This window comes from Somniosus microcephalus, chromosome 8, assembly GCF_052327205.1.
Source record: "Somniosus microcephalus isolate GS21.2 chromosome 8, FLI_Smic_1.0, whole genome shotgun sequence".
In the NCBI taxonomy this organism is placed as follows: Eukaryota; Metazoa; Chordata; class Chondrichthyes; order Squaliformes; family Somniosidae; genus Somniosus; species Somniosus microcephalus.
This window is the reverse complement of record NC_140994.1, coordinates 13,774,838-13,799,433: the sequence shown is the minus strand read 5'-3', so window position 1 is coordinate 13,799,433 and position 24,596 is coordinate 13,774,838. Positions and strand designations below refer to the sequence as shown.

At 49.7% G+C, this 24,596-nt stretch overlaps 1 protein-coding gene across 1 annotated transcript in view; it reads left to right on the top strand.

The window, feature by feature from the left end:
- loxl4 (lysyl oxidase-like 4) overlaps positions 1-24,596 on the top strand; it is a 168,545-nt gene that overhangs the window by 22,221 nt on the left and 121,728 nt on the right. The window contains exon 4 of the mRNA XM_085996117.1: positions 10,387-10,595. Within this exon, the coding sequence (XP_085852243.1) occupies positions 10,387-10,595 (209 nt within the window). The remainder of the gene's footprint in view (positions 1-10,386; positions 10,596-24,596) is intronic.

Below are 24,596 nucleotides of genomic sequence, written 5' to 3'. Positions count from 1 at the left end.
CTCTGATTTAAAATTAACAATTGATCCAGCATCAATTGCCATTTGCGGAAGAGAGTTCCAAACTTCTACCTCCCCTTGTGTGTAGAAGTGTTTCCTAACTTCACTCCTGAAAGGTCTGGCTCTCATTTTTAGGCTATGTCCCCTAGTCCTAGACTCCCCAACCAGTGGCAATAGTTTCTCTCTCGATCTAACCTATCCGCTCCCCTTTGGGGTGTGAGCAGGGTGAGAAGTAATGGTCGATGGAAGAGGGATCAGTAGCTGGGGTGGGAGTGGGAGGGGAATTGGTAGCCGGGCCTGGTGAAGAGGTAACCAGGGGGAGGGGGTATCGATCGCAGGATGGGGGCGCGGTGGGTGCTTCAGGCACAGTACCATATGGGTAGGGTACAGAGTGAAGCTCCCTCCACAAACTGCCTCCAACAACGTGCCGTAAGTCCAGCCTCGAAGATTTATCCCTACTCCACCAAGGTGGGCATTTCCAGTTCCCACACCAATCATTAGTGCGACGTCTTTTCTGACTGAGGCACTGCCAATTTGTTATGACCTGTTTTGGAAGTGGATTGTGACTCTTGAGGATCCTTACTCCGTCTGGGTTGGATCGAAGCCAAGTGAACGTTACAACTAAGCCTCCACCCCAAGCCCAAACAGAAGCACGTTTAATGAAACTGGATGAAAGGCAGCTTGTTCTGAATGGAACTTGTTTCTAAACTGCCTCCTTTGAAGTTCTTACCCTCCCCCTTGTACTTTTATTTTTGCACCTTGTCCCTCCCGTATTTGGTCTCTTCAAAACCACTTGACTGGATCGCATCCTTCAGGAGCAGGAAGGGGGGGCGGTGGCGTGGCGTCCAGTGCGGACAGCCGCCTGCCCACTGTCCAATGCCCTTGTGATTTAGAATAGAGCCCTCACGTTTGCTCATAGTTGCCCCTGCCCTGTTACCGTGGTGACAGCGGCAGCTCTGATCCTCCACGAACAATGCGAAGAGTAATTGATGAGGGTTTTGTTGATGCTCAGCGTGCAGCTGGCAGGCAGCTGTGCCCTTTTGACTTGCTCCCGATCCCTAGCCATTCATAGTATTTCTTACACAGTTTCATATTGCAGCATTTTAGACAGAGAATATCATCTGTATTAAAACAGCAACAAGGTTCACAAACATATTTGTGGCCCCTGTGTATTTGGAGATAGACCCTGAGCTGAAATGTTAGTCAACACTTGGATTCATGCTTTTGGTCCAAATTCAGGCTTTGTTCTTTCACCCCCCTCCCATGCCCCCACGCCCCCGCATCTTCTCCACTTCCAATTTCCCTCTGATTTTGTTGCCTTATCCTTACTTTCCTAACTGATGCCGGGGGATCCAATTCCACAAGTGTTTGCGATCCTTTAGCACCTCATTCAACTGCCCATTCTTCGCAAGTGAGGCCAGACAACGTATTGGTGGGCTTCTCCAACATGAGCGAATTACAGCAGAGCCTGAAGTGCCTGGGGACGTTGAAGGTGCTATATCACTGCAAGTTGTTGTTGTTGTTGTTGATCGTGCCATCCCCCCAGTGTCCACACACAAGGATTTTCCAGCAGATAGCGATTAGGGGCTATGACCATCTTTGCACGGGGACACTCCAGCCATATTGTGGTGGCCATTTTGCCGCCCTGGCTAACCCAGATCAGCTAACCCAGCACAGTCCAAGGATGCAACCTGTGATCTTGCTGTTCAGCAGCAGACCAAACCCAGCACCTGCCCCCTCCCCGAGGCACTGGAGAGGTCATTACACGAGCAACGACGGACTAAGTGGGGTAGCAACTCATCTTGAGCGGTATCGCAAAAACGGGCGCTGGCGAATCGGCAGCCCGCTTTACACGCCGCCCGATTTTTCTTTTCTGTTGAAGCCGTTGGAAAAGAGTGTAGCACGTTGCGGAAAAGGGGCTGACCATTCGCTATCTCCCATTTTGTACCACCGCCCACAATGGATTTATACCCCAACGTGTTTCATTTGGTTTTCCACATTGCCATGGCAACTTGGCATTGTCCTTCCTCAAATGGGTTCTACTCATATCACAAACGTGATAAAGAAAGAACTTTCATTTCTACAGCGCCTTTCATGACCTCAGGATGTCCCAAAGCGTTTTACAGCCAATGAAGTACTTTTTGAAGTGTAGTCACTGTTGTAATGTAGGAAACGCGGCAGCCAATTTGTGCACAGCAAGCTCCCACAAACAGCAATTTGGATAATCTGTTTTTTAGTGATGTTGGTTGAGGGATAAATATTGGCCCCAGGACACCGGGGAGAACTCTCCTGCTCTTCTTCGAAATAGTGGCCATGGGATCTTTTACGTACACCTGCGAGAGCAGACGGGGCCTCGGTTTAACTCCGCACTGCACTGGAAATGTCAGCCTAGATTTTGTGCCCAAGTCCCTGGAGTGCCACTTGAACCCACGACCATCTGGCTCAGAGGAGAAAGTGCTGCAAACTGAGCCCACGGCCAACACAGTTATAATCGACTGGGATAAAATATATATATTTTTTACACAGCTTGTGACTGTTGTGTGAACCGTGTGCCTCAGTGCCCTGTATGACTTCATAGCAGTGACCCTTGACCCCTCTCCAAAGATAATTGGCTGCCATCTTGAAAACTGTGTCAGCAGGGAGTTCAGTTCAAAGGAATTACTCATACCATATAATCGTTGAAGCTTCTACTTAAATGCTTATGCGATGAGGGAATCTTCAGCTGGAGTTCAATGATCAGACAGAATCAAACAAATAGAAAATCATTGCCCCATCTCCGACATTAACTCAATCTTTTCCAGGACCTCAGTACTGCGGCGCTCCTCAGCCATCGCTTCCTCCTGCAGTCTGGGAGTTTTTGCGTGCCGCGCTCGGCGTCGCCCAGTCGCTAGTTATCTCATCTTCACTCTTCACAGAAACATAGAAACATAGAAGATAGGAGCAGGAGTAGGCCATTCGGCCGTGCGAGCCTGCTCTGCCATTTAATGAGATCATGACTGATCATCCAAACTCAGTACCCTGTCCCTGCTTTCTCCCAGTATCCCTTGATCCCTTTAGCCTTAAGAAATATATCCAACTCCTTCTTGAATATATTTAATGAATTGGCCTCAACTGTCTTCTGTGGTAGAGAATTCCACAGGTTCACCACTCTCTGGGTGAAGAAATTCCTCCTCATCTCTGTCCTAAATGGCTTACCCCTTATCCTTCGACTGTGACCCCCTGGTTCTGGACGCCCCCGCCATCGGGAACATCCTTCCTGCATCTAGTCTGTCTAGTCCTGTTAGAATTTTATAAGTTTCAATGAGATCCCCTCTCATTCTTCTAAACTCCAGCGAGTACAAGCCCAATCGACCCAATCTCTCCTCATACGTCATTCCTGCCATCCCAGGTATCAGCCTGGTGAATCTTCGCTGCACTCCTTCCATGGCAAGAACATCCTTCCTCAGATAAGGTGACCAAAACTGTACACAATACTCCAAGATGTGGTCTCACCAAGATCCTGTACAACTGCAGCAAGACATCCTTGTTCCTGTACTCAAACCCCCTCGCTACGAAGGCCAACATACCATTTGCCTTCTTAACCGCCTGCTGCACCTGCATGCATACCTTCAGCGACTGGTGCACAAGGACGCCCAGGTCTCGTTGCACTTCCCCTTCTCCCAATCAATTGCCATTCAGATAATAATCTGCCTCCTTGTTTTTGCCACCAAAGTGGATAACCTCGCATTTATCCACGTTATATTGCATCTGCCATGCCTCTGCCCAATCGCCCAACCTGTCCAAATCATCCTGTAGTTTCTCAGCATCCACCTCACAGCACACACGCCCACCCAGCTTTGTGTCGTCTGCAAACTTGGAGATATTACATCTAGTTCCCTTGTCCAGATCGTTAATATATATTGTGAATAGCTGGGGTCCAAGGACTGACCCCTGCGGTACCCCACTAGTCACTGCCTGCCACTCTGAAAAAGACTCGTTTATTCCAACTCTTTGCTTTCTGTCTGCCAACCAGTTCTCTATCCAAGTCAATACCTTGCCCCCAATCCCATGTGCCTTAACTTTACACGCTAATCTCTTATGCGGGACCTTATCGAAAGCCTTTTGAAAGTCCAAATACACCACATCCACTGGTTCTCCCTTATCTATTTTACCAGTTACATCCTCAAAAAATTCCAGTAGATTAGTCAAGCACGATTTACCTTTTGTAAATCCATGTTGACTTTGTCCGATCCAGTCACTGTTTTCCAAGTGCTCTGCTATTACATCTTTTATAATGGACTCTAGCATTTTCCCCACTACCGATGTCAGGCTTTTTTGAAGAGTCTTTTCTTCACTCTTTTCTTCAACCGTTGGTGGGAATGCAGCCCTAGAGGCCTGGCTCGATCCTCAAAAAAAAAATAATCAAAGAAGGCTTTGATGTAAACCATTAACGTATAAGAAGTATAACCTTGCGTTATATTTGGAAAAGGCTGCAGTGATCCTTCTGACTTCCTGTGTGGTTTGGTCTCCTTCGGATTGCTGAGGGGAAGTAAGAGACTGGCATACAACCAAAGGGACAGAAAGGTGGAGGCATTTCTGGTGCACTATTTGCTCGTTTTCCATGACGATTTCTCTTGACGATTTGATTGAGGTGTTGACACAAACCTTTAGGGGTCGATTTTCATTGACCCGTGGAGTCGGGATTGGAGGCACGCAGGGGGTTAAAGTCCCGAATTCGGGGGTCCCGACACCAACCCACCTCCATGTAAGTTTCAAAGGAGGCGGGTACCCGCCCCGCACTGGGATCCGCCTACCCGAGGCGGGAAGGGATTAGTGCCAATTAACTGCCTGTTAACGGGCAGTTTTTAGCCTAATCCCTATTTTTAATGTTGAAGTGTGGGATTCCCTGTTAAGTATGTGTATTGTATTGAACAATTAACACAAAGACTTAAACGTATAACTCAAACAGGTCTTTACTGGTTGGAGGTAGGGACTATACATAGGTCTTTACTTCATGCCCACAGGCGGGAACTGAGGGGGATCAGTACCCACAGTACTATTTATACCCCTATGGCCAGGAGTGGTACTGCGTATCACTACGCCCAACAAGTAGTGCAGTCCTGTCCATAGGTTCAAAGTAGCACACATATTACATACACAACATTCCTCCCTTCCTAGCTTTACAGTCATCTCCCCATTTAACATAACGTAATAACATATATACATATATAACTTCAGGTTTACATAACAGAATAACATAGATACATAGATAACTTCATGTCAAAAACAGATCACAGATTCAGTCTCTGCGGAAAACAGTTCACAGATTCAATCTCTGTGGTGTAGTCGGTTCACGTTGCTAGAGTGACTCATTCAATAGTCCTTCCATGGATTTAACAGTTTGAACTTCCGAACTGAATTGGCTCCGTTCGGAGGGACCACGTGTGTGATCTGGTAGAGGTGATAATGGTTCAGATGGGTCATCTTCTGTTTTTACTTTTCCTTTTCTGCTTCTTGGAGACTCTCTGGGCTCCATTGTCAGCTGCCACAGCTGCCAGCTGCATGCGCAGTTCCTCCTTCTCTTCCTCCTGTTTCCGTCGTAGAGCCAGCTTCTCCCGATGTTCCGTAGACTTTTGGTGCTCCTCCATGATTTCTGCACTTTGGGAGTCGAAGTTACAAGCTGGGCAGGACAGGACATCGTAATATTCGGTGTCGTCCTGAGCTAGACCAGTGAGAGGGTCGTCTATTTCCTCCATACCTAGCTGGACGTTAGCCAGCTCTTGTTCCAAATCCAGACATCTTTCCTGAAGAGACTTCTTCATGTGTACCTCTGCATCCAGCTTTTTCTGGGCTTTCAGCAAGTCGTTTACTAGTGACCTCATTTGTGATTTTAATACTTCAACTTCCTTTGGAGATTGATTGATCGGACTATGCAATCCCTCTACCGGAGCAGCTGTTTCAGCGGTCTGTTGTTCTACGTTGACGTGAGTCAGCGTACTTTTGGCATCCAAGGGCTGCTCTGTTGCAGTCATCTCAGTCTGTGTTGCCACCTCAGCTCTTCCAATAACCTTTGAGAGCTCCGAACCCCTTTCGTTTGAATATTGAAGTTCATGTTCAAGTTTTTCCCATTTCAGAGTCCTGTCCTTCAGCATATGCAGGAGTTGGCTGACCGTTAACTCCTCTGACATCAGACGTTTTGTGTGCTCCTGCTCCATTTTCTCCATCAGCTGCTTCTGTTGTCTTTCCAGATTCTCCAACTCTATATCAAAGAACTCTTTCGTTGCATTCAACTCTTGCTCAAAACGGCGAAGCATTTGTTCTAATTGCTGTTGTAGTTTGAAATGGAGTTGAGTTCGAGCCCGGTGTCCCTCAGAAATGGGCACATCAGTAGACTTGCCAGACTCAGAATCCACAGTTAAACTATTTTGTTGTTGCTCAGTGGAATTCTGTGCTGAAACTTTGTCTTTTGCACCTGAGTTGGGCTTACCATCATCCGTTCCAGAGTCTGGGCCGACTATCTTCACCGAGTTCTCACTCGTTATTGTTTGTAGGAAATGCCAGTCCATATTCATTTTCCTAATCCACTCCCGTCCTAGTAGTGGAGGACCTCCTTCAGATATCACATATAAGTCCATTATTTGACTGTCTTCGCCCTTGTGGGCCACTGCAACCTCTATTTTCCCGATGGGGTACACTCTTTGCCCCGTGTATGTTTTCAATATAATCCCCGTATCCTGTAGGGGAATATGTTGGAATAACTTTCCGTAATCTTTCTTATTTATGACCGTCAATGCCGATCCAGTGTCCAATTCCAGTTTTACTTGGACTCCTTCTATCTGAAGAGTGACCCAAATTGTCTGGAGGTCTGCACCCTTACCAGCGTTGAGTACTCTTAAGCTAGCCAGTTCATTACTGCTAGCGTCTGAATCGGACTCCTGTTCGGTCACCTTGTGTACCTTTGCGTATTTTCCTTGCGGTGACTTCTTGTTGCTGGTCTTCTTCCCTGACCTGCATACTCTAGCTATATGTCCAAGCCTACCACAAGTTCTACATTCTTGGTTTTTAAACCAACACTGGTTCTGATCATGCGTTGTCTTTCCACAACGATAACATTTGCCAGAACTCACACCCAATTTGTGTGCACTGAGCTCCGGTGACCGTAGCTGCATTACTGCCGTGCCTCTCGCTGCGGCTTCGTGTGCTGCTGCCATAGTGACCGCCTTCTCAAGCATCAGCTCATTCTCCTCGAGCAGTCGCTTTTGTGTATCCTGTTTAAATAAACCACACACAAATTTGTCTCGTAGTGCATCTGTCAATCCCGTTCCAAACTGGCAATATTTCGCTAATTTACGCAATTCCAGCAAATATTCAGCATTGCTTTCATGCTGTAGCTGCCTTCTGTCGTAAAATTTAAATCGTTCCGCTAGCATCAGCGGCGTGGGGTTTAGATGATCTTTCAGGACAGTAACAATCTCATCGAACGTCTTATCCGCCGGTTCATCTGGTGATAACAGGTGTTTCAATTGCCCGTACGTCTTCGCACCCATTAAATTTAATAATGTTAGAGCTTTATCTTGGTCACGAATTTTATTGGCCTTACAATAATTTTTTACTCTTTCAACATATATGGCCCAATCTTCGAGGTCACTATCAAAGGTGCTAATATTCCCGTGTTTAGGCATTGTAGATTTGCAATTTCTCAGATTTTATTTTCTTTACTTGTTATCAAAGATGGCGGCTTCCCGCTCTTGCCGTCGTCCTCCGCCCACAAAATGGCGGTTTTCCTGCGCTTGGCGGTCTTCACCCGTCCCCCGACGCCGTCTCCCTTCAGCCCTCGAGTGCGGCCCTTATCTTCGCCGCGATCGATAGCCCGCGCTGTGCACCGCGACTCTCGCACCTTGAGCTTCTGCAGCCGCCGCGCCTTTCAGTCCGAGTGCGGCTCTTATCTTTGGTCCCGATCGCTGGCCCGGCTGCGCCCCTCACTTCAAAGCGGCCCGGCCCTTATCTGCCGATCGCTATCGCCCTACCTCTCTCTCTTCCCCAGTCCTGTCTTTACTCCGGTTCACAAGCTGATGGAGGCTTCAGGGTCCTAATGCCTGTCTCTTCCAGTCGCTGGAAGCTGTCAGGATTTCTGCTGCCCTTCAGTTTTGAGTGGGGTGTTGAGGATTGAAACCTCTCTTCAACGTCCTGTCTTTGGACGAAGCCGCCTGGAATAACTGCCGCAGGGTAAGAGCCTGACTCGTCGCCAGTGTTAAGTATGTGTATTGTATTGAACAATTAACACAAAGACTTAAACGTATAACTCAAACAGGTCTTTACTGGTTGGAGGTAGGGACTATACATAGGTCTTTACTTCATGCCCACAGGCGGGAACTGAGGGGGATCAGTACCCACAGTACTATTTATACCCCTATGGCCAGGAGTGGTACTGCGTATCACTACGCCCAACAAGTAGTGCAGTCCTGTCCATAGGTTCAAAGTAGCACACATATTACATACACAACATTCCCGACGGCTCCAAACCACGCCAAGTTAGAGCAGGTGGGCCGTCGGGTTGAAGGACTTGGAGGGGTCGAGATGTCGGTGTTCAGGTGAGTGATGGGTGCATGAGTGCAAAGGTAAGTGTGTTTGGTGTGTCTAAAGTGTGTAAAGAAGTTTAAATTACCTGTACTTACCTTTTCAGCCTTCCTTCCTCTAGGTTTCGGAAGTCCATCATCTAATCGGCACAGAAAGCAGAATGGCTGCGAACTGCCAAAAGTGACAGCCTGCAGCTTTCTGTGCCGGTGAGATTTCTAACTGAGTCTGTGTAGAAGGACTCAGGTTAGAAGTAAGACTGTCAGTGTTTCACAGCTTCAAACAGCTGTGAAACACTGATATTTCATCTGTCAAAACGCCTTGACAGATGAAATGTCAATCTGTGACGTCACCTGTTGCCGGGTGGCCCTTAATTGGTGTGCTGAGCCCGCTGGGCGGGCTCAACAAGGTCAATCAAGTTAAAATCGCGTGGATTGGCCGCATCTCGATGGAGGCGGGACTACAACCCCGAAAGTTGTAGTCCCGCCTCCTTCCCGACTTCTGAATGAAAATCACCCCCTTAAAGTCTCCGGTCCTTAAACTTAAGTTTTTAAAAAAAAAAGATAAATAAATCATGACCGGTTAAGCTGGGGCTGCAACAGTTGCACCAAAGGGAATCGCTCGAGTAATTGCTGACAGGATTAGAAGGGTCTTTTCATTTTCTTTTGCTGACTCCCACCTTTTGTAATACTTACACTTTTTTCCTTCTCTTGTGGCCTCCTCTTGCACGATGCTTGAAAGCAATCAACCCCCAGGCCTCTGCCGCTATGCCAGGGCGCACTGGTTGTGCGGGGGTGGGACTCGGGTGGCTCTTCTGATTGGCCACTTTCTGACGCAGGAGAAACAGCCCGGGTTTGAATCGCTGTCTGAATTTGACTTTCAACATTATTATTATTTTTTTTAATGATCTAAAAATAACACCATTTATAAAGCGTCTTATCACATCGAAGTAAAGAAACGAAAGACTTGCATTTTTTACCGCCGCCTTTCACGGCCACCGGACGTCCCAAAGCGCTCCACAGCAAATGAAGTACTTTTGAAGTGTGGTCACCGATTGAGTGTTGCAATGCAGGGAGTCAAATTTGCGCACTGCAAGGTCCCACAATGTGATAATGACCGGATAATCTGTTTTTAGTGATGTTGGTCGAGAGATAAATATCGGCCCGGGACACCGGGGGAGAACTCCCCTGTCTCAAAACGCTTTAAACAATGAATTGCTTTTGGAGTTTCGTGACTGTTGTTATGTACGAAAATGCAGCAGCCAATTCAGACCAACAAGCACCACCAAACAGCAGTGAGATGAAGGCCCAGTTAAACTATTCTCTGGTCGATGTTGGTTAAGGAGGAATGTTGTTTAGGATTCCAGGAGAATACCACTGCTCTTTCACTAAGAAACTTAATATCCGTATGTCTCATCTGAAGGCTAGCACCTCCAACAGTGCACCAATTCCCTTGTACTGTGCTGGAGCGTCGGTCCTGACTATAAACTGAAGCCTGTACCATCCTCTAATCCAGAGGTGAGGGCAAGACAGGCTAACAACGTTATCTTGCCTCTCTCTTGCCCAAACCTTTTCCCTCTTGGACGGTGAGATCTGAAATGTTGCGTGGCAAATTAAGGGAGCAGCGTGCGTCCTGCCGCCCCTCAGTGAATGTACACTGCAGTGTGCTGATTATTTAACCAGCATAGTGTTAAAATCAGAAAACCAAAAGGAAGGGCCATTGACCACGGTGTCTGACAGCAATAGGGGTGCCTTACGAGCCAGTGCTCCTGCCCGTAATGCTGCATAAAGGCTGGCACACCGTTCAAAATTACATTTGTCTTCTTTCTGTCACCAGGGACGGAACAAGGTGGACGACGTCCGCATTCGGCCGGTTTTGGCTTCCGCCAGGAGGCGCAACCCAATCACGGAAGGTGCTGCGGAAGTGAAGTATCAGGGGAGGTGGAAGCAGGTCTGTGATGCTGGCTGGAGCCTCAACAACAGCAGGGTGGTGTGTGGAATGCTGGGATTCCCAGGAGAGATTCTGGTGAACATGAAGATCTACAGGTAGGATCATGGCATTCGCCTGGTGCTGACACCGTACCCAGTATCTACAGCCCAGAGACAGGCCATTCGCCCGGTGCTGACACCGTACACAGTGTTTACAGCCCAGAGACAGGCCATTCGCCTGGTGCTGACACCGTACCCAGTATCTACAGCCCAGAGACAGGCCATTCGCCCGGTGCTGACACCGTACAGTGTTTACAGCCCAGAGACAGGCCATTCGCCCGGTGCTGACACCGTACAGTGTTTACAGCCCAGAGACAGGCCATTCGCCCGGTGCTGACACCGTACAGTGTTTACAGCCCAGAGACAGGCCATTCGCCCGGTGCTGACACCGTACCCAGTATCTACAGCCCAGAGACAGGCCATTCGCCCGGTGCTGACACCGTACAGTGTTTACAGCCCAGAGCCAGGCCATTCGCCCGGTGCTGACACCGTCCACAGTGTTTACAGCCCAGAGACAGGCCATTCGCCCGGTGCTGACACCGTACCCAGTATCTACAGCCCAGAGACAGGCCATTCGCCTGGTGCTGACACCGTCCACAGTGTTTACAGCCCAGAGACAGGCCATTCGCCCGGTGCTGACACCGTCCACAGTGTTTACAGCCCAGAGACAGGCCATTCGCCCGGTGCTGACACCGTACCCAGTATCTACAGCCCAGAGACAGGCCATTTGCCCGGTGCTGACACCGTACCCAGTATCTACAGCCCAGAGACAGGCCATTCGCCCGGTGCTGACACCGTACCCAGTATCTACAGCCCAGAGACAGGCCATTCGCCCGGTGCTGACACCGTACCCAGTATCTACAGCCCAGAGACAGGCCATTCGCCCGGTGCTGACACCGTACCCAGTATCTACAGCCCAGAGACAGGCCATTCGCCCGGTGCTGACACCGTACCCAGTATCTACAGCCCAGAGACAGGCCATTCGCCCAGTGCTGACACCGTACCCAGTATCTACAGCCCAGAGACAGGCCATTCGCCCGGTGCTGACACCGTACAGTGTTTACAGCCCAGAGACAGGCCATTCGCCCGGTGCTGACACCGTACAGTGTTTACAGCCCAGAGACAGGCCATTCGCCCGGTGCTGACACCGTACAGTGTTTACAGCCCAGAGACAGGCCATTCGCCTGGTGCTGACACTGTCCACAGTATCTACAGCCCAGAGACAGGCCATTCGCCCGGTGCTGACACCGTACACAGTGTTTACAGCCCAGAGACAGGCCATTCGCCCGGTGCTGACGCCGTCCACAGTGTTTACAGCCCAGAGACAGGCCATTCGCCCGGTGCTGACACCGTCCACCGTGTTTACAGCCCAGAGACAGGCCATTCGCCCGGTGCTGACACCGTACACAGTGTTTACAGCCCAGAAACAGGCCATTCGCCCGGTGCTGACACCGTCCACAGTGTTTACAGCCCAGAGACAGGCCATTCGGCCCAACGGGTCCGTGCCGCTGTTTATGCTCCACACGAGCCTCCTCCCACCCCACTTCATCTCACCCTATCAACATATCCTTCTATTCCTTTCTCCCTCGTGTTTATCTAGCTTCCCCTTAAATGCATCTATATTATTCACCTCAACCACTCCCTGTGGTAGCGAGTTCCACATTCTCACCACTCTCTGGGTATAGAAGTGCCTTCTGAATTCCCTATTGGATTTATTAGTGACTATCTTACATTTATGGCCTCTAGTTCTGGTCTCGCCTGCAAGTAGAAATATCTTCTCTATGTCTACCCTATCAAACTCCTTCACAATCCTAAAGACCTCTATCAGGTCACCCCTCAATCTTCCCTTTTCTAGAGAAAAGAGCCCCATCTTTCCTGATAGGTATAACCGCTCCGTTCTGGTATCATTCTAGTAAATCTTCATTGCACTTTCTCCAGTGTCTTTATATCCTTGTTATAATATGGAGACCAGAACTGGTCACAGTACTCTAAATGTGGTCTAACCAAGTTCTATACAAGTTTAACATAACTTCTCAATGACCTGGGATTTACTTTCAGTGATGTTATTGTACAAGCAGATCACGCATTCATATCAAATTCCTCTCTGCTCTACTTTAATGGAGGGGTGAAGCTAAAACTTTACAGCGTGTCTATTGACACCACTGTGTTAGCCAATGAGGTGGAGATAGGGCAGGACTTGCAGCAAACAGTCTATTTACTCAAACAGCAAACAGGGTCTATTTAAACAGAGTCTCTACGAACTACAGCAAGCAGAACTCATGACCGAAACTACAGCAAAGTCTCCTGATAAAAGCAGGATTATTTCTTCAGCAAATTGCAATGAGTGGAGGATAGTCATGTACGTAAAATCAATCCTAGTCACCGACAGCAGTGCAGTCTCCAGGCGTGATTGACGGGGGCATTACCCAACCATCTCCATTCTGGTTGGGAACAGTGGTGTCACTATATGCAGCCAGGTTTTTCCTCGCCACATGTCTGGGTCTGTTGTAGACTAATTGACGGAGATTGATTGCTGTGATTAGTCAACAACTCCATTATCGTGGGATCGTGGGACTACCAGGATGGTAGAAGGTGAACTAGATGGATCTTGGTCTTTTTTTGTCTGGAAGTTCCAATGTTCCGAACATGCCCATAAAGTTTTGGCTGCATTTTCCCACATGGATTGATCTAACACGGTGCGACTAGAGTCCAGAGCGCAGAGGCAAAGATCGGACAACTGTTTCACCTGGCCACCTGGAGCCTACAGGGTAAGACAGCAGCAATGCCTGGGCAGGCCATTCCTCTCTAGCTGACTGCAGTGGCAGTAATGTGCAGGCTGGAGCAGTCAAGGAGCGGATGTTTATGTCTTTTGAGCTACAGCCTCAGCAAACCTCATAAAACAGTTGCTTTCCCTTTCATTTCTGTCAAATGAGTGGGAGGAGAAACAAGCCTGTTTGGATAAACACTGCTAATAATAATTTCATTTGACTGTGTAATTGGGGCGAGGCGTGTGGTTTCTGATCTTGGGTGTAGCGTAGGCCTTGATTTGTGCCTACTCTTGTTCAATATGACCAGAAATAAACCAGTACATGTCCCAGCCCGTGTTTCATAGCTCAGTGCCTTTTGCCTGGTTCAGTTCCATACTAAATGCTCCATAAAGCCGGATTTAGGTGATTGAGGCCAAAGTTTATTCGGATTTAACCTGAACTATGGACCCAATCCCCATTAATGGACTTCAGTCCAAACCAAAGCCTTGCTGCGGTTGCCATAGAAACATTGATGGATTTAGATGTACCTTTTCGTTTTGAACAAAACATTTCTTTGTCAGAATTAATGGGACAACATCCCTTGTCAATGACTTGATAAAGCTTGATTAATTAACAAAGATGGAATATTGAAAATTCAGTTTCAGGATTTGTTTAAAATTATTTTTAGTTTTCAAGTGAATTTCTGCGCTGGTTTAAAAAATGAATGCTATCACTGCTGGAGAAACGGGACATCTCTTGTTTATTTTGCATCCAGTGTGTGAGCATCAGGGGCTCCCAGATCAGGTACAGCACAGTTCGATGTAGATTAAAGTTCCGACAGTGCAGTGCTCCCTCAGTACTGTACTAAAGCATCAGGCTAGATTATGTGCTCAAGTCTCTGGAGTGGGACTTGAACCCACAACCATTCTGGTTCAGAGCTGAGAGTGTTACAAACTGAGTCACACCTGACACTGTGACAGGAGTCTGGAAGAATTACCAAGAAAAATTGAGCTCCAAGTCTAGCTCCCTGTCCAGGCTATTCGTGCATTGCAGTATGGAGGGAGTGCTGCTACTGATAGAGGGGCCATCTTAGAATGAAATGTTAATTGAGGCCTGCCTGTTCAACACCATCCAGGATAAAGCAGTTTGCTTGTTGGCACCCCATCCACCACCTTAAACATTCACTCCCTCCACCACCGGCGTACCGTGGCTGCAGTGTGTACCATCTACAAGATGCACTGCAGCAAACTCGCCAAGGCTTCTTCGACAGCACCTCCCAAACCCGCGACCTCTTCCACCTGGAAGGACAAGGGCAGCAGGCGCATGGGAACACCACCACCTCCAAGTTCCCCTCCGAATCACACACCATCCTGACTTAGAAGTATATCGTCGATCCTTCATCGTCGCTGGGTCAAAATCCTGGAACTCCCTCCCTAACAGCACTGTGGGAGTACCTTCACCACACGGACTGCAGTGGTTCAAGAAGGCAGCTCACCACCACCTTGGTTTGCTACTGTCACCGGGAGGTCGATTTAACGACAAGTTTGGTGTCCTTTGGGACGACATTAGTTGTGATCTAAGCTCACGTAATGGGGCGGGCCGCGAGAAAGCTGTCGCCATCCACCCCACCCACGCAATACATGAATCAACCATCACCGAGGAGACCCTGACCAGTGACTTACAGAGGATGGGGGCCTACTTCCGCTGATGGCGACTTCGGCCAAACCCGCAAAAGACGGTCACCTCGACATTCCACCTCAACACCCATCAAGCAAACCAAGCTTGGAAAGTCTCCTTTTGCGGCGCAGAGGTAAATCATGCCAAAAACCCTCCTACTTAGGGTGCGATCGAGCGTGACTCCTATCGTATAGACAGCATCTCCAGAACCTTGGGAAGAAACTAAAGAGTAGGGTCAACTTGATCCAGAAACTCGCCGGATCCACATGGGGAGCAGACGCTCAAACCCTCCGTACGGCAGCACTCGCCCTGGTGTACTCTACAGCGGAGTACTGCTCTCCGGCATGGCTATCGAGTCTGCATGTCAAATCCGTGATGTCCAGCTGAATTCTACTATGAGAATTATCATCGGTACACTTTTATCGACACCAACAGCTTGGCTGCCCGTGCTTGCAAACATCGTACCACCACACCTACGCCGCGAATATGCAGTCTCCAGAGAATACAACCGCTACACCAGCAAAGACATGCCGATCCAGGCTGACTTGAACAACCTACCACCAACCCGTCTGTGGTAAACCACTGTTTGTATACTGTTTGCATTCCATTGTGTACATGCCTGGACATGCCTCGGCTGACTCCTCCCACAAGTCCTAGTATAAAGGTGACTGCTCCCCAGCCCTTTGTATTTCTGGACCGGTCGACCACTCGAGGCAGACCTCCATTCTTTTGTTAATAAAAGCCTTTAGTTACTCTTCTAACTCTCAGTCTTTTATGAGTAATTGATAGCGCATCAATTTTATTAACAAAATTTTTATAATGGAAAAGATCCTCACACCAGCATGCCTGGACTTAGGTCATCGGGAGGCGGACTCATCCACCAAGTTTACTCACTGGCTTAAGTGTTTCGAAAAATTCCTGACCGCCTCCGAAGCAATCAAATCGGAAGAGGACAAACTGGATGTCCTGACCTCCAAAGTGAACCACCGAGTGTACTCGGTCATCCAAGACGCGACCTCGTACGCGGATGCTATCAAGCTCCTCAAGGACCAGTACACGCGCCCAGTGAACGAAGTGTACGCCAGGCACCTTCTGGGGAGTCGTAAGCAACAACCTGGGGAATCGACCGTGGAATATCTTCAGGCACTGTCCGTGCTTGGCCGGGCCTGTGGGTGTAAGGATGTAAAGGCCGCTGTGTACACAGAGGAACTTATCCGGGACGCTTTTGTAGCGGGCCACAGATCCAATTACACCCGACAGCGACTGTTGGAGCAGAGTGACCTCAACCTCAACAAGGCCTCTGAACTCGCACTATCATTGGATGCAGCCTACCAGGGCATGGATGCCTACTCCTCTGCACCGTGGACGCCGCGGGGAACGACAGCCTGGGACACGGTAGGACCGCCTCATAGCGCCGTGCCACCCCAGCCACACCCCAGCAACGGCCCAACTACCGCAGCAGTGTCCCAAGGCCAGACAGCAGTGCCCCAAGGCCAGAAATGCTACTTCTGTGGCCAGGCAAAACACCCCAGAGCGCGCTGCCCGGCGAAAAACGCGATCTGCTCGGGCTGCGGGAAGAAGGGACACTACGCTAGCGTCTGCAGGGCCAAAGCCACCCCGAACCCCAGCAGCGCCGCGTGTGGGCCATGCGGGCCGCCATCTTGGGCCTCCTCGGCCATGTGCGAATCACCGGTACAGCAGCCATTTTGGACGCCTCCAGCCACATGGGGATCATGGACGCCGCCATCTTGGACGACAGCCGGGACGCAGCAGGCCCCCGACACCGCCTCATCTGATACCCGCAGCGACACACCGACCCCTACGCTGGCATCCGTTACACTGGACCAAGCGAGACCGCACCAACTGGCCAGTTCCACAATGGACATTAAGGTAAATGGTCACGATACAATCTGCCTTTTTGACTCTGGGAGCACGGAGAGCTTCATCCACCCTGACACGGTGCGGCGTTGCTCTCTCCCAGTCCTGCCTGCGCACCAGCGGATTTCTATGGCCTCCGAGTCCCAGTCAGCGGACATTGGCGGCTACTGCGTGGTGACACTCATAGTAGACGGGACTGTGTACGATAATTTTAAACTTCTGGTCCTGCCCGACCTCTGCGCTGCCGTTCTACTGGGGTTAGATTTTCAGTGCCACCTTAAAAGTGTTACGATGGCGTACGGTGGACCCCTCCCCCCACTCACAGTCCGCAGCCAGCAGCTTCCAAATTGCCCGCCGCGCACCAGGTGCAACCTCTCCACACTCCGAGTCACCCCCCCCCCACTGTTTGCTAACCTCACCCCCGACTGTAAGCCCATCGCCACAAAGAGCAGGCGATACAGTGCCGGGGACAGGGTTTTCATTAAAACCGAAGTGGAGCGGCTCCTGAAGGAAGGGATTATTGAGGGCAGCACCAGCCCCTGGCGAGCCCAGGTTGTGGTCGTTAAGACCGGCGAGAAGCAGCGCCTGGTCATCGACTACAGCCAGACAATAAATCGCTACACCCTACTGGACGCTTACCCACTCCCCCGCATAGCTGATATGGTCAATCAGATCGCGCAGTACCGCGTCTTCTCGACCATTGACCTGAAATCAGCGTACCACCAACTCCCTATCTGCCCTGAGGACCGCCAGTATACTGCCTTTGAGGCAAACGGCCGCCTCTATCACTTCCTTAGGGTTCCCTTTGGCGTCACCAACGGGGTCTCCGTCTTCCAAAGGGAGATGGACCGGATGGTAGATCAAAATGCGTTGCAGGCCACTTTCCCATACCTGGACAATGTGACCATCTGCGGCCGTGACTTGCAGGACCATGACGCAAACCTCGAAAAATTCCTCCGCACCGCCCAACTCCTGAACCTGACATATAACAAGGAGAAGTGCATATTCCGCACAAACCGCCTCGCCATCCTTGGCTGTGTTGTGGAACACGGAGTCATCGGTCCCGACCCCGACCGGATGCGTCCCCTTATGGAACTCCCACTGCCCCACTGCCTCAAGGCCCTGAAGAGGTGCCTAGGGTTTTTCTCCTATTACGCCCAGTGGGTCCCCTACTATGCGGACAAGGCCCGTCCGCTGATCAAGTCCACCTCTTTTCCCTTGACGGCAGAGGCCCGCTTAGCCTTCCACCGTATCAAGGAGGACATCGCCAAAGCCACCATGCACGCAGTGGACGAATCCATCCCCTTCCAGGTGGAAAGCGACGCGTCCGACTTTGCCCTGGCCGCTACCCTCAATCAGGCGGGGAGACCCGTGGCCTTCTTTTCACGAACCCTCCAGGGCCCGGAGACCAGACACTCCGCTGTTGAGAAGGAGGCCCAGGCTATTGTGGAGGCTGTGCGTCATTGGAGGCACTACCTGGCCGGAAAACGATTTACCCTGCTCACTGACCAGCGTTCAGTCGCTTTCATGTTTAACAACAAGCAGAGGGGCAAAATCAAAAATGACAAGATCTTGAGGTGGAGAATCGAACTTTCCACCTACAATTACGAGATCTTGTACCGGCCCGGGAAGCTCAACGAACCCCCGGATGCTCTATCGCGTGGCACCTGCGCCAGCGCGCAGATCGATAGACTGCGGGCCCTCCACAATGACCTCTGCCACCCGGGGGTCACCAGGTTCTTCCACTTCGTCAAGGCCCGCAACCTACCTTACTCCATTGAGGAGGTCAGGACCATGACCAGGAACTGCCAAGTCTGCGCTGAGTGCAAACCGCACTTTTATAAACCAGACAGGGCTCACCTGATAAAAGCCACTCGCCCCTTCGAGCGCCTGAGCGTCGATTTTAAAGGGCCTCTCCCCTCCTCCGACCGCAACGTGTACTTCCTCAATATTATTGATGAGTACTCCCGTTTCCCGTTCGCCATCCCCTGCCCGGACATGACCAGTGCCACGGTCATTAAATGCCTAAATGACCTCTTCACCCTGTTCGGTTTCCCCAGCTATATCCATAGCGACCGGGGCTCATCGTTTATGAGCGACGAACTCCGTCAGTACCTGCTAACTAGGGGTATTGCCACAAGCAGGACCACTAGTTACAACCCCCGGGGGAACGGACAGGTGGAAAGAGAAAATGCGACAGTTTGGAAGGCCGCCCTGCTAGCCTTAAAGTCTAGGGGCCTTCCAACCTCCCGCTGGCAGGATGTGCTACCCGATGCGCTCCACTCTATTCGGTCACTGCTCTGCACTGCCACTAACGCCACCCCTCATGAGAAAATGTTTGTCTTCCCAAGGAAGTCCACATCGGGGACATCGCTACCGCCATGGCTGACGTCCCCAGGGCCGGTCCTACTGAGAAGACACGTAAGGACCCATAAAACGGACCCCCTGGTCGAGAGGGTCGACCTCCTCCACGCCAACCCCCAGTACGCTTACATTGCGTACCCGGACGGGCGGGAGGACACAGTCTCCATAAGAGACCTTGCACCCTCGGGGGCTGCAGTAACCCACTACCCACTACCACCCCCCCCCCACGATCCGATATCCAGCCCCAGCAGACGGCAGGCCTGGGTCCCGCGACCCGCTCAACATCTACGAGGACGACACGCCAGCGCCACAGCCTACGCGGGACTTGATGCCGGAAGCTTCACTACCCCTGCCGTCGCCACGCCGATCACAGCGGCAGACAAGACCTCTGGAGAGACTCCAATACACTAACTTTTAATACACTTCACCCCGCCGGACTCAATTTTAAACAAGGGGTGAATGTGGTAAACCACTGTTTGTATACTGTTTGCATTCCATTGTGTACATGCCTGGACATGCCTCGGCTGACTCCTCCCACAAGTCCTAGTATAAAGGTGACTGCTCCCCAGCCCTTTGTATTTCTGGACCGGTCGACCACTCGAGGCAGACCTCCATTCTTTTGTTAATAAAAGCCTTTAGTTACTCTTCTAACTCTCAGTCTTTTATGAGTAATTGATAGCGCATCACCGTCTCAAACCTAGAAGGCCATTTTGGACTGTCGCTGAAGCCCTTCAGCGATCTCACCTCAGCCTTGATGACCGATGGTGAAATGCTTGGAAGAACTGTAACATACGGAATGGATTCCTTATAGAGGACCCTGCATTACAACCTGAAGGATCAAACCTTCCTCGCAAACAGTGGACAACCATCAACCGCCTCAGAACCGGTCATGGTAGATGCTGCCACCTTCTCCATAGATGGAAGATTAAAGCATCCCCATCATGTGACTGTGGAGCTCCTGATCAGACCCTGGAGCACATCATTGAGCACTGCCCTCAGAGAAAATTCGCAGGCAGCCTACAAGATATCCACGCTGTTACACCGGAAGCTTTGGCCTGGATATCTGACTTAGATATTGACATCTGATTTGCTTTGCTGCCACCATACCAAAGAAGAAGAAGAACCACCGCCTTCTCGAGGGCAATTAGGGATGGGCAATAAATGCTGGCCTTGCCAGTGATGCCCACATCCCATGAATGAATAAAAAATAATGGACATTAAAGATGCTATGGCACCATGTGAACACAGGTCTACCCCAACAATGAGCCTCAACCCTGACCTTTTCCAAGTGGCAGGCAGTGACTAGTGGGGTACCGCAGGGATCGGTGCTAGGACTCCAGCTATTCACAATATATATTAATGATCTAGACGAGGGGACTAGATGTAATATCTACAAGTTTGCAGATGACACAAAGCTGGGTGGGTGTGTGTGCTGTGAGGAGGATGCATAGAAACATAGAAACATAGAAGATAGGAGCAGGAGTAGGCCATTCGACCCCTCGAGCCTGCTCCACCATTCAATACGATCATGGCTGATCATCCAAATTCAGTACCCGGTCCCTGCCTTCTCCCCATACCCCTTGATCCCTTTAGCCTTGAAAAATATATCCAACTCCTTGAATATATTTAATGAATTGGCCTCTACTGCCTTCTGTGGTAGAGAATGCCACAGGTTCACCACTCTCTGGGTGAAGAAATTCCTCCTCATTTCTGTCCTAAATGGCCTACCCCTTATCCTTAGACAGTGACCCCTGGTTCTGGACTCCCCGACCATCGGGAACATCCTTCCAGCATCTAGTCTGTCTAGTCCTGTTAGAATTTTATAAGTTTCGATGAGATCCCCTCTCATTCTTCTAAACTCCAGCGAGTACAAGCCCAATCAATCCAAGTACGATAGCAAAATACTGCAGATGTTGAAAATCCGAAATAACAACAGAAAATGCTGGAAAAACTCAGCAGGTCAGGCAACATCCGTGGAGAGAAATTTGAGTTGACGTTTCTGGTCGAACCCTTCTTCAAAACTGGAAAGAAAATAGCCTCACATTTATCCACGTGATATTGCATCTGCCATGCATCTGCCCAATCACCCAACCTGTCCAAATCATCCTGGAGTTTCTCGGCATCCTCCTCACAGCACACACGCCCACCGAGCTTTGTGAGAGAAACTCCAGTATGATTTGGACAGGTTGGGTGATTGGGCAGATGCATGGCAGATGCAGTATAATGTGGATAAATGCGAGGTTATCTGTGGTGTATGTAACCGTTCCACCTTTAAGAGAACTATTTTAAGAGTTGCACTACTTTATCTTGGCTGCTGTATACTGCAATACCGGTGGTGACCACACCGGTATATAAGTGCTGTGTAATGATTTATTGGGCAGTTCAGCCCTGACCTTCGACTAGTAAAGACCTGTTAAAGTTTACTCTTGTGGTCTGTGTAGTAATTCTCAATATAACACACAGCCTTAACAGTGGCGACGAGTACGATCTTACCCTGCGGCAGAGATACATCCAAGGCAGTTTAACGGGCGCTGAGAGGAGGCATCCGCCCTCATCATCCTGCTGAGAAAAGACGCGGGTTTGAAGAGCACAGGAAGAATCCTGACACGAAGCCTTCCATCAGCAACAGGCAGTGATCGTCCCTTCTATCACGGTGGTGGGTACACCGATCAGCGACGAGCAGCAAGTCGGCCACGTTGGCTGTGAAGTAGGGGAGGGAAAAACGGAGGATATAAGGGCGGAGAACTCGACCACGGCCGGGGAAAAGAGCCGGACAGAAGTCGGGGCCAGAGGCGCTGAGACTGGGGCAGCGTAAGGCACGGGAGCCGCGGTGAATGCAAACGCAGCCGGTGTAAAAGACCGGGCTGCAAGCGGGCTGGGAGACGCAACAGCGTCGAGAGAGAGCTCGACCGCGACCGGGGAAAAAGGCCGGGCAGCTACCGAGGCCGTGAGGCGCAGGATAAAATAAAAAAATAAAAAACCGCAGAGAACTCAGCCGCAGCCAGGGGGAAAGGACCGGACTGCAAGAGGGGCTGGGAGGTACGATTTGAGAACCGCTGGGGAGGGCGAACGCAGCAATACGGCAATCACCATTACAGCCAGCGGGGGAGAAAGGCAAACGCGGGAAGCCGCCATTTTCGTAGGCGGGGGAAGAAGACAAGCGCGGGAAACCGCCATTTAAAAAAAAAAAAATTAAAGAAAAATTTCTTTTTGTTTCTCAAGAAGATTGCGAGGATGCCTAAGCGTGGTAACATCAACGATTTCGATGCCGATGTTGAAGATTGGGCCACGTATGTAGAACGCATAGAGATATATTGTAAGGCAAATAAAATATCCGATGAAGATAAAGCACTAACCTTACTAAACTCAATGGGTGCGAAGACATACGGGCTATTGAAGCATCTTCTATCACCAGCTAAACCGGCGGATCAGGCTTTCGCTAATATTGTTGCTGTCCTGAGAAATCATTTGAACCCCACACCGCTGATGTTAGCGGAACGATTTAAATTTAATGCGAGAACGCAACTGAAAGAGGAAAGCAACGCGGAGTATTTAATTGAACTGCGTAAGCTAGCGAAATACTGTCAGTTTGGGGAAAGACTGACAGAGGCACTGAGAGACAAATTCGTGTGTGGATTGTCGAAAGAAGGAACACAAAAGCGGCTGCTTGAAGAGAATGATCTTACACTTGATAAGGCTGTCTCTATTGCAGCATCGCACGAAGCCGCAGCGAGAGGCACTGCGGAAATGCAGCTGAAGGCAGCGGTACTCAGCGTAGATCAAATGGCTTTGGTTATAACGAAATGTTATCGTTGTGGAAAGACAACACACGATCAGAACCAATGCTGGTTTAAAAACCAGGAATGTAGAAAATGTGGCAAGCTTGGTCACATAGCTAAAGTATGCCGGTCAGGAAAGAAGACCAGCAACAAAAAGTCACCGCAGGAAAAGTGCAGAAAGGTACATAAGGTGGCTGAGAAGAGTTCGGATGAACAGAATTCGGATTCAGACTCCAACAGCAAGGAACTGGGTAGTCTGAGAATTCACAATGTGAGTAAGGAAGCTGACCTACAAACTATCTGGGTCACACTGCAGATAGCAGGAGTCCAAGTGAAGATGGAATTGGACACCGGATCGGCGTTGACGGTCATGAATAAGCAAGATTACAAAAGGTTATTCACACATATTCCCCTACGGGATACGGAGATAGTATTGCAGACATGGGGCAAAGAGTATACCCCATCGGAAAGATAAAAGTCAAGGTGATACACAAGGGCAAAGAACACCAAGGAATGGGCTTATATGTACTACCTGAGGGAGGTCCACCACTTCTGGGATGGGAGTGGATCAGGAAAATAAATATGGACTGGCACTCCCTAAAAGCAATAACGGTAGATTCTGGAAAAAAAAAGATGTCAAACCTGAACGATTGTCCAGAATATTGGATGAGGCTAAAGAGGTGTTCCAACAGGGACTGGGAACACTGAGAGGAATTAAGGCAAAAATCAAGATTGCAGAACATGCAAACCCAAAATTTTTCAAAGCCAGACCGGTACCTTATGCGATACGACCTGCTGTGGAAGCTGAGCTGGAAGGGCTAGAATGTTCAGGAGTACTGTCTAAGGTGGACTGGAGTGAGTGGGCCACGCCCATTGTTCCCGTCATGAAGCGTTCATCGAGTAACAAGCCAGGGGAACCGGGGAAGGTCCGCATCTGTGGAGACTTCAAGATCACAGTTAATCCGGTGCTTCACACGGTGCAATATCCGCTTCCGCGGATTGAGGATATCTTTGCTTCATTGTCTGGCGGGAAACACTTCACCAAGATAGGCCTGGCGCAAGCGTACTTACAAATGGAAGTTGAGGAAGAGTCGCGCCAGTATCTCACAATCAACACGCACAGAGGCTTGTATCGATATAATAGACTGGTTTTTGGAGTGGCTTCAGCTCCAGCAATTTGGCAGAGGGCCATGGAGCAGGTATTACAGGGAATTCCAAGCACTCAATGTTACTTGGACGATATCCTGATTACAGGAGATGACGATGAGGAACACCTTGCAAATTTGATACTGGAACCAGATGAACCCGACACTGGCATTCAAGCCGAATCGACCTTGCCAAAAGAACCTACTACACCACCGAAAACTACTACACCACCGAGGCATTATCCGGACCGAGTCAGGAGGCCTCCTCAGAGACTGAATCTGTGAACTGTTTTTACATGAAGTTGTGTATATATGTTATTATGTTATGTTTAATGGGGAATATATACTGTTAAGCTAAAAAGGGAGGATTGTGGTGTATGTAACCGTTCCACCTTTAAGAGAACTATTTTAAGAGTTGCACTACTTTATCTTGGCTGCTGTATACTGTAATACCGGTGGTGACCACAC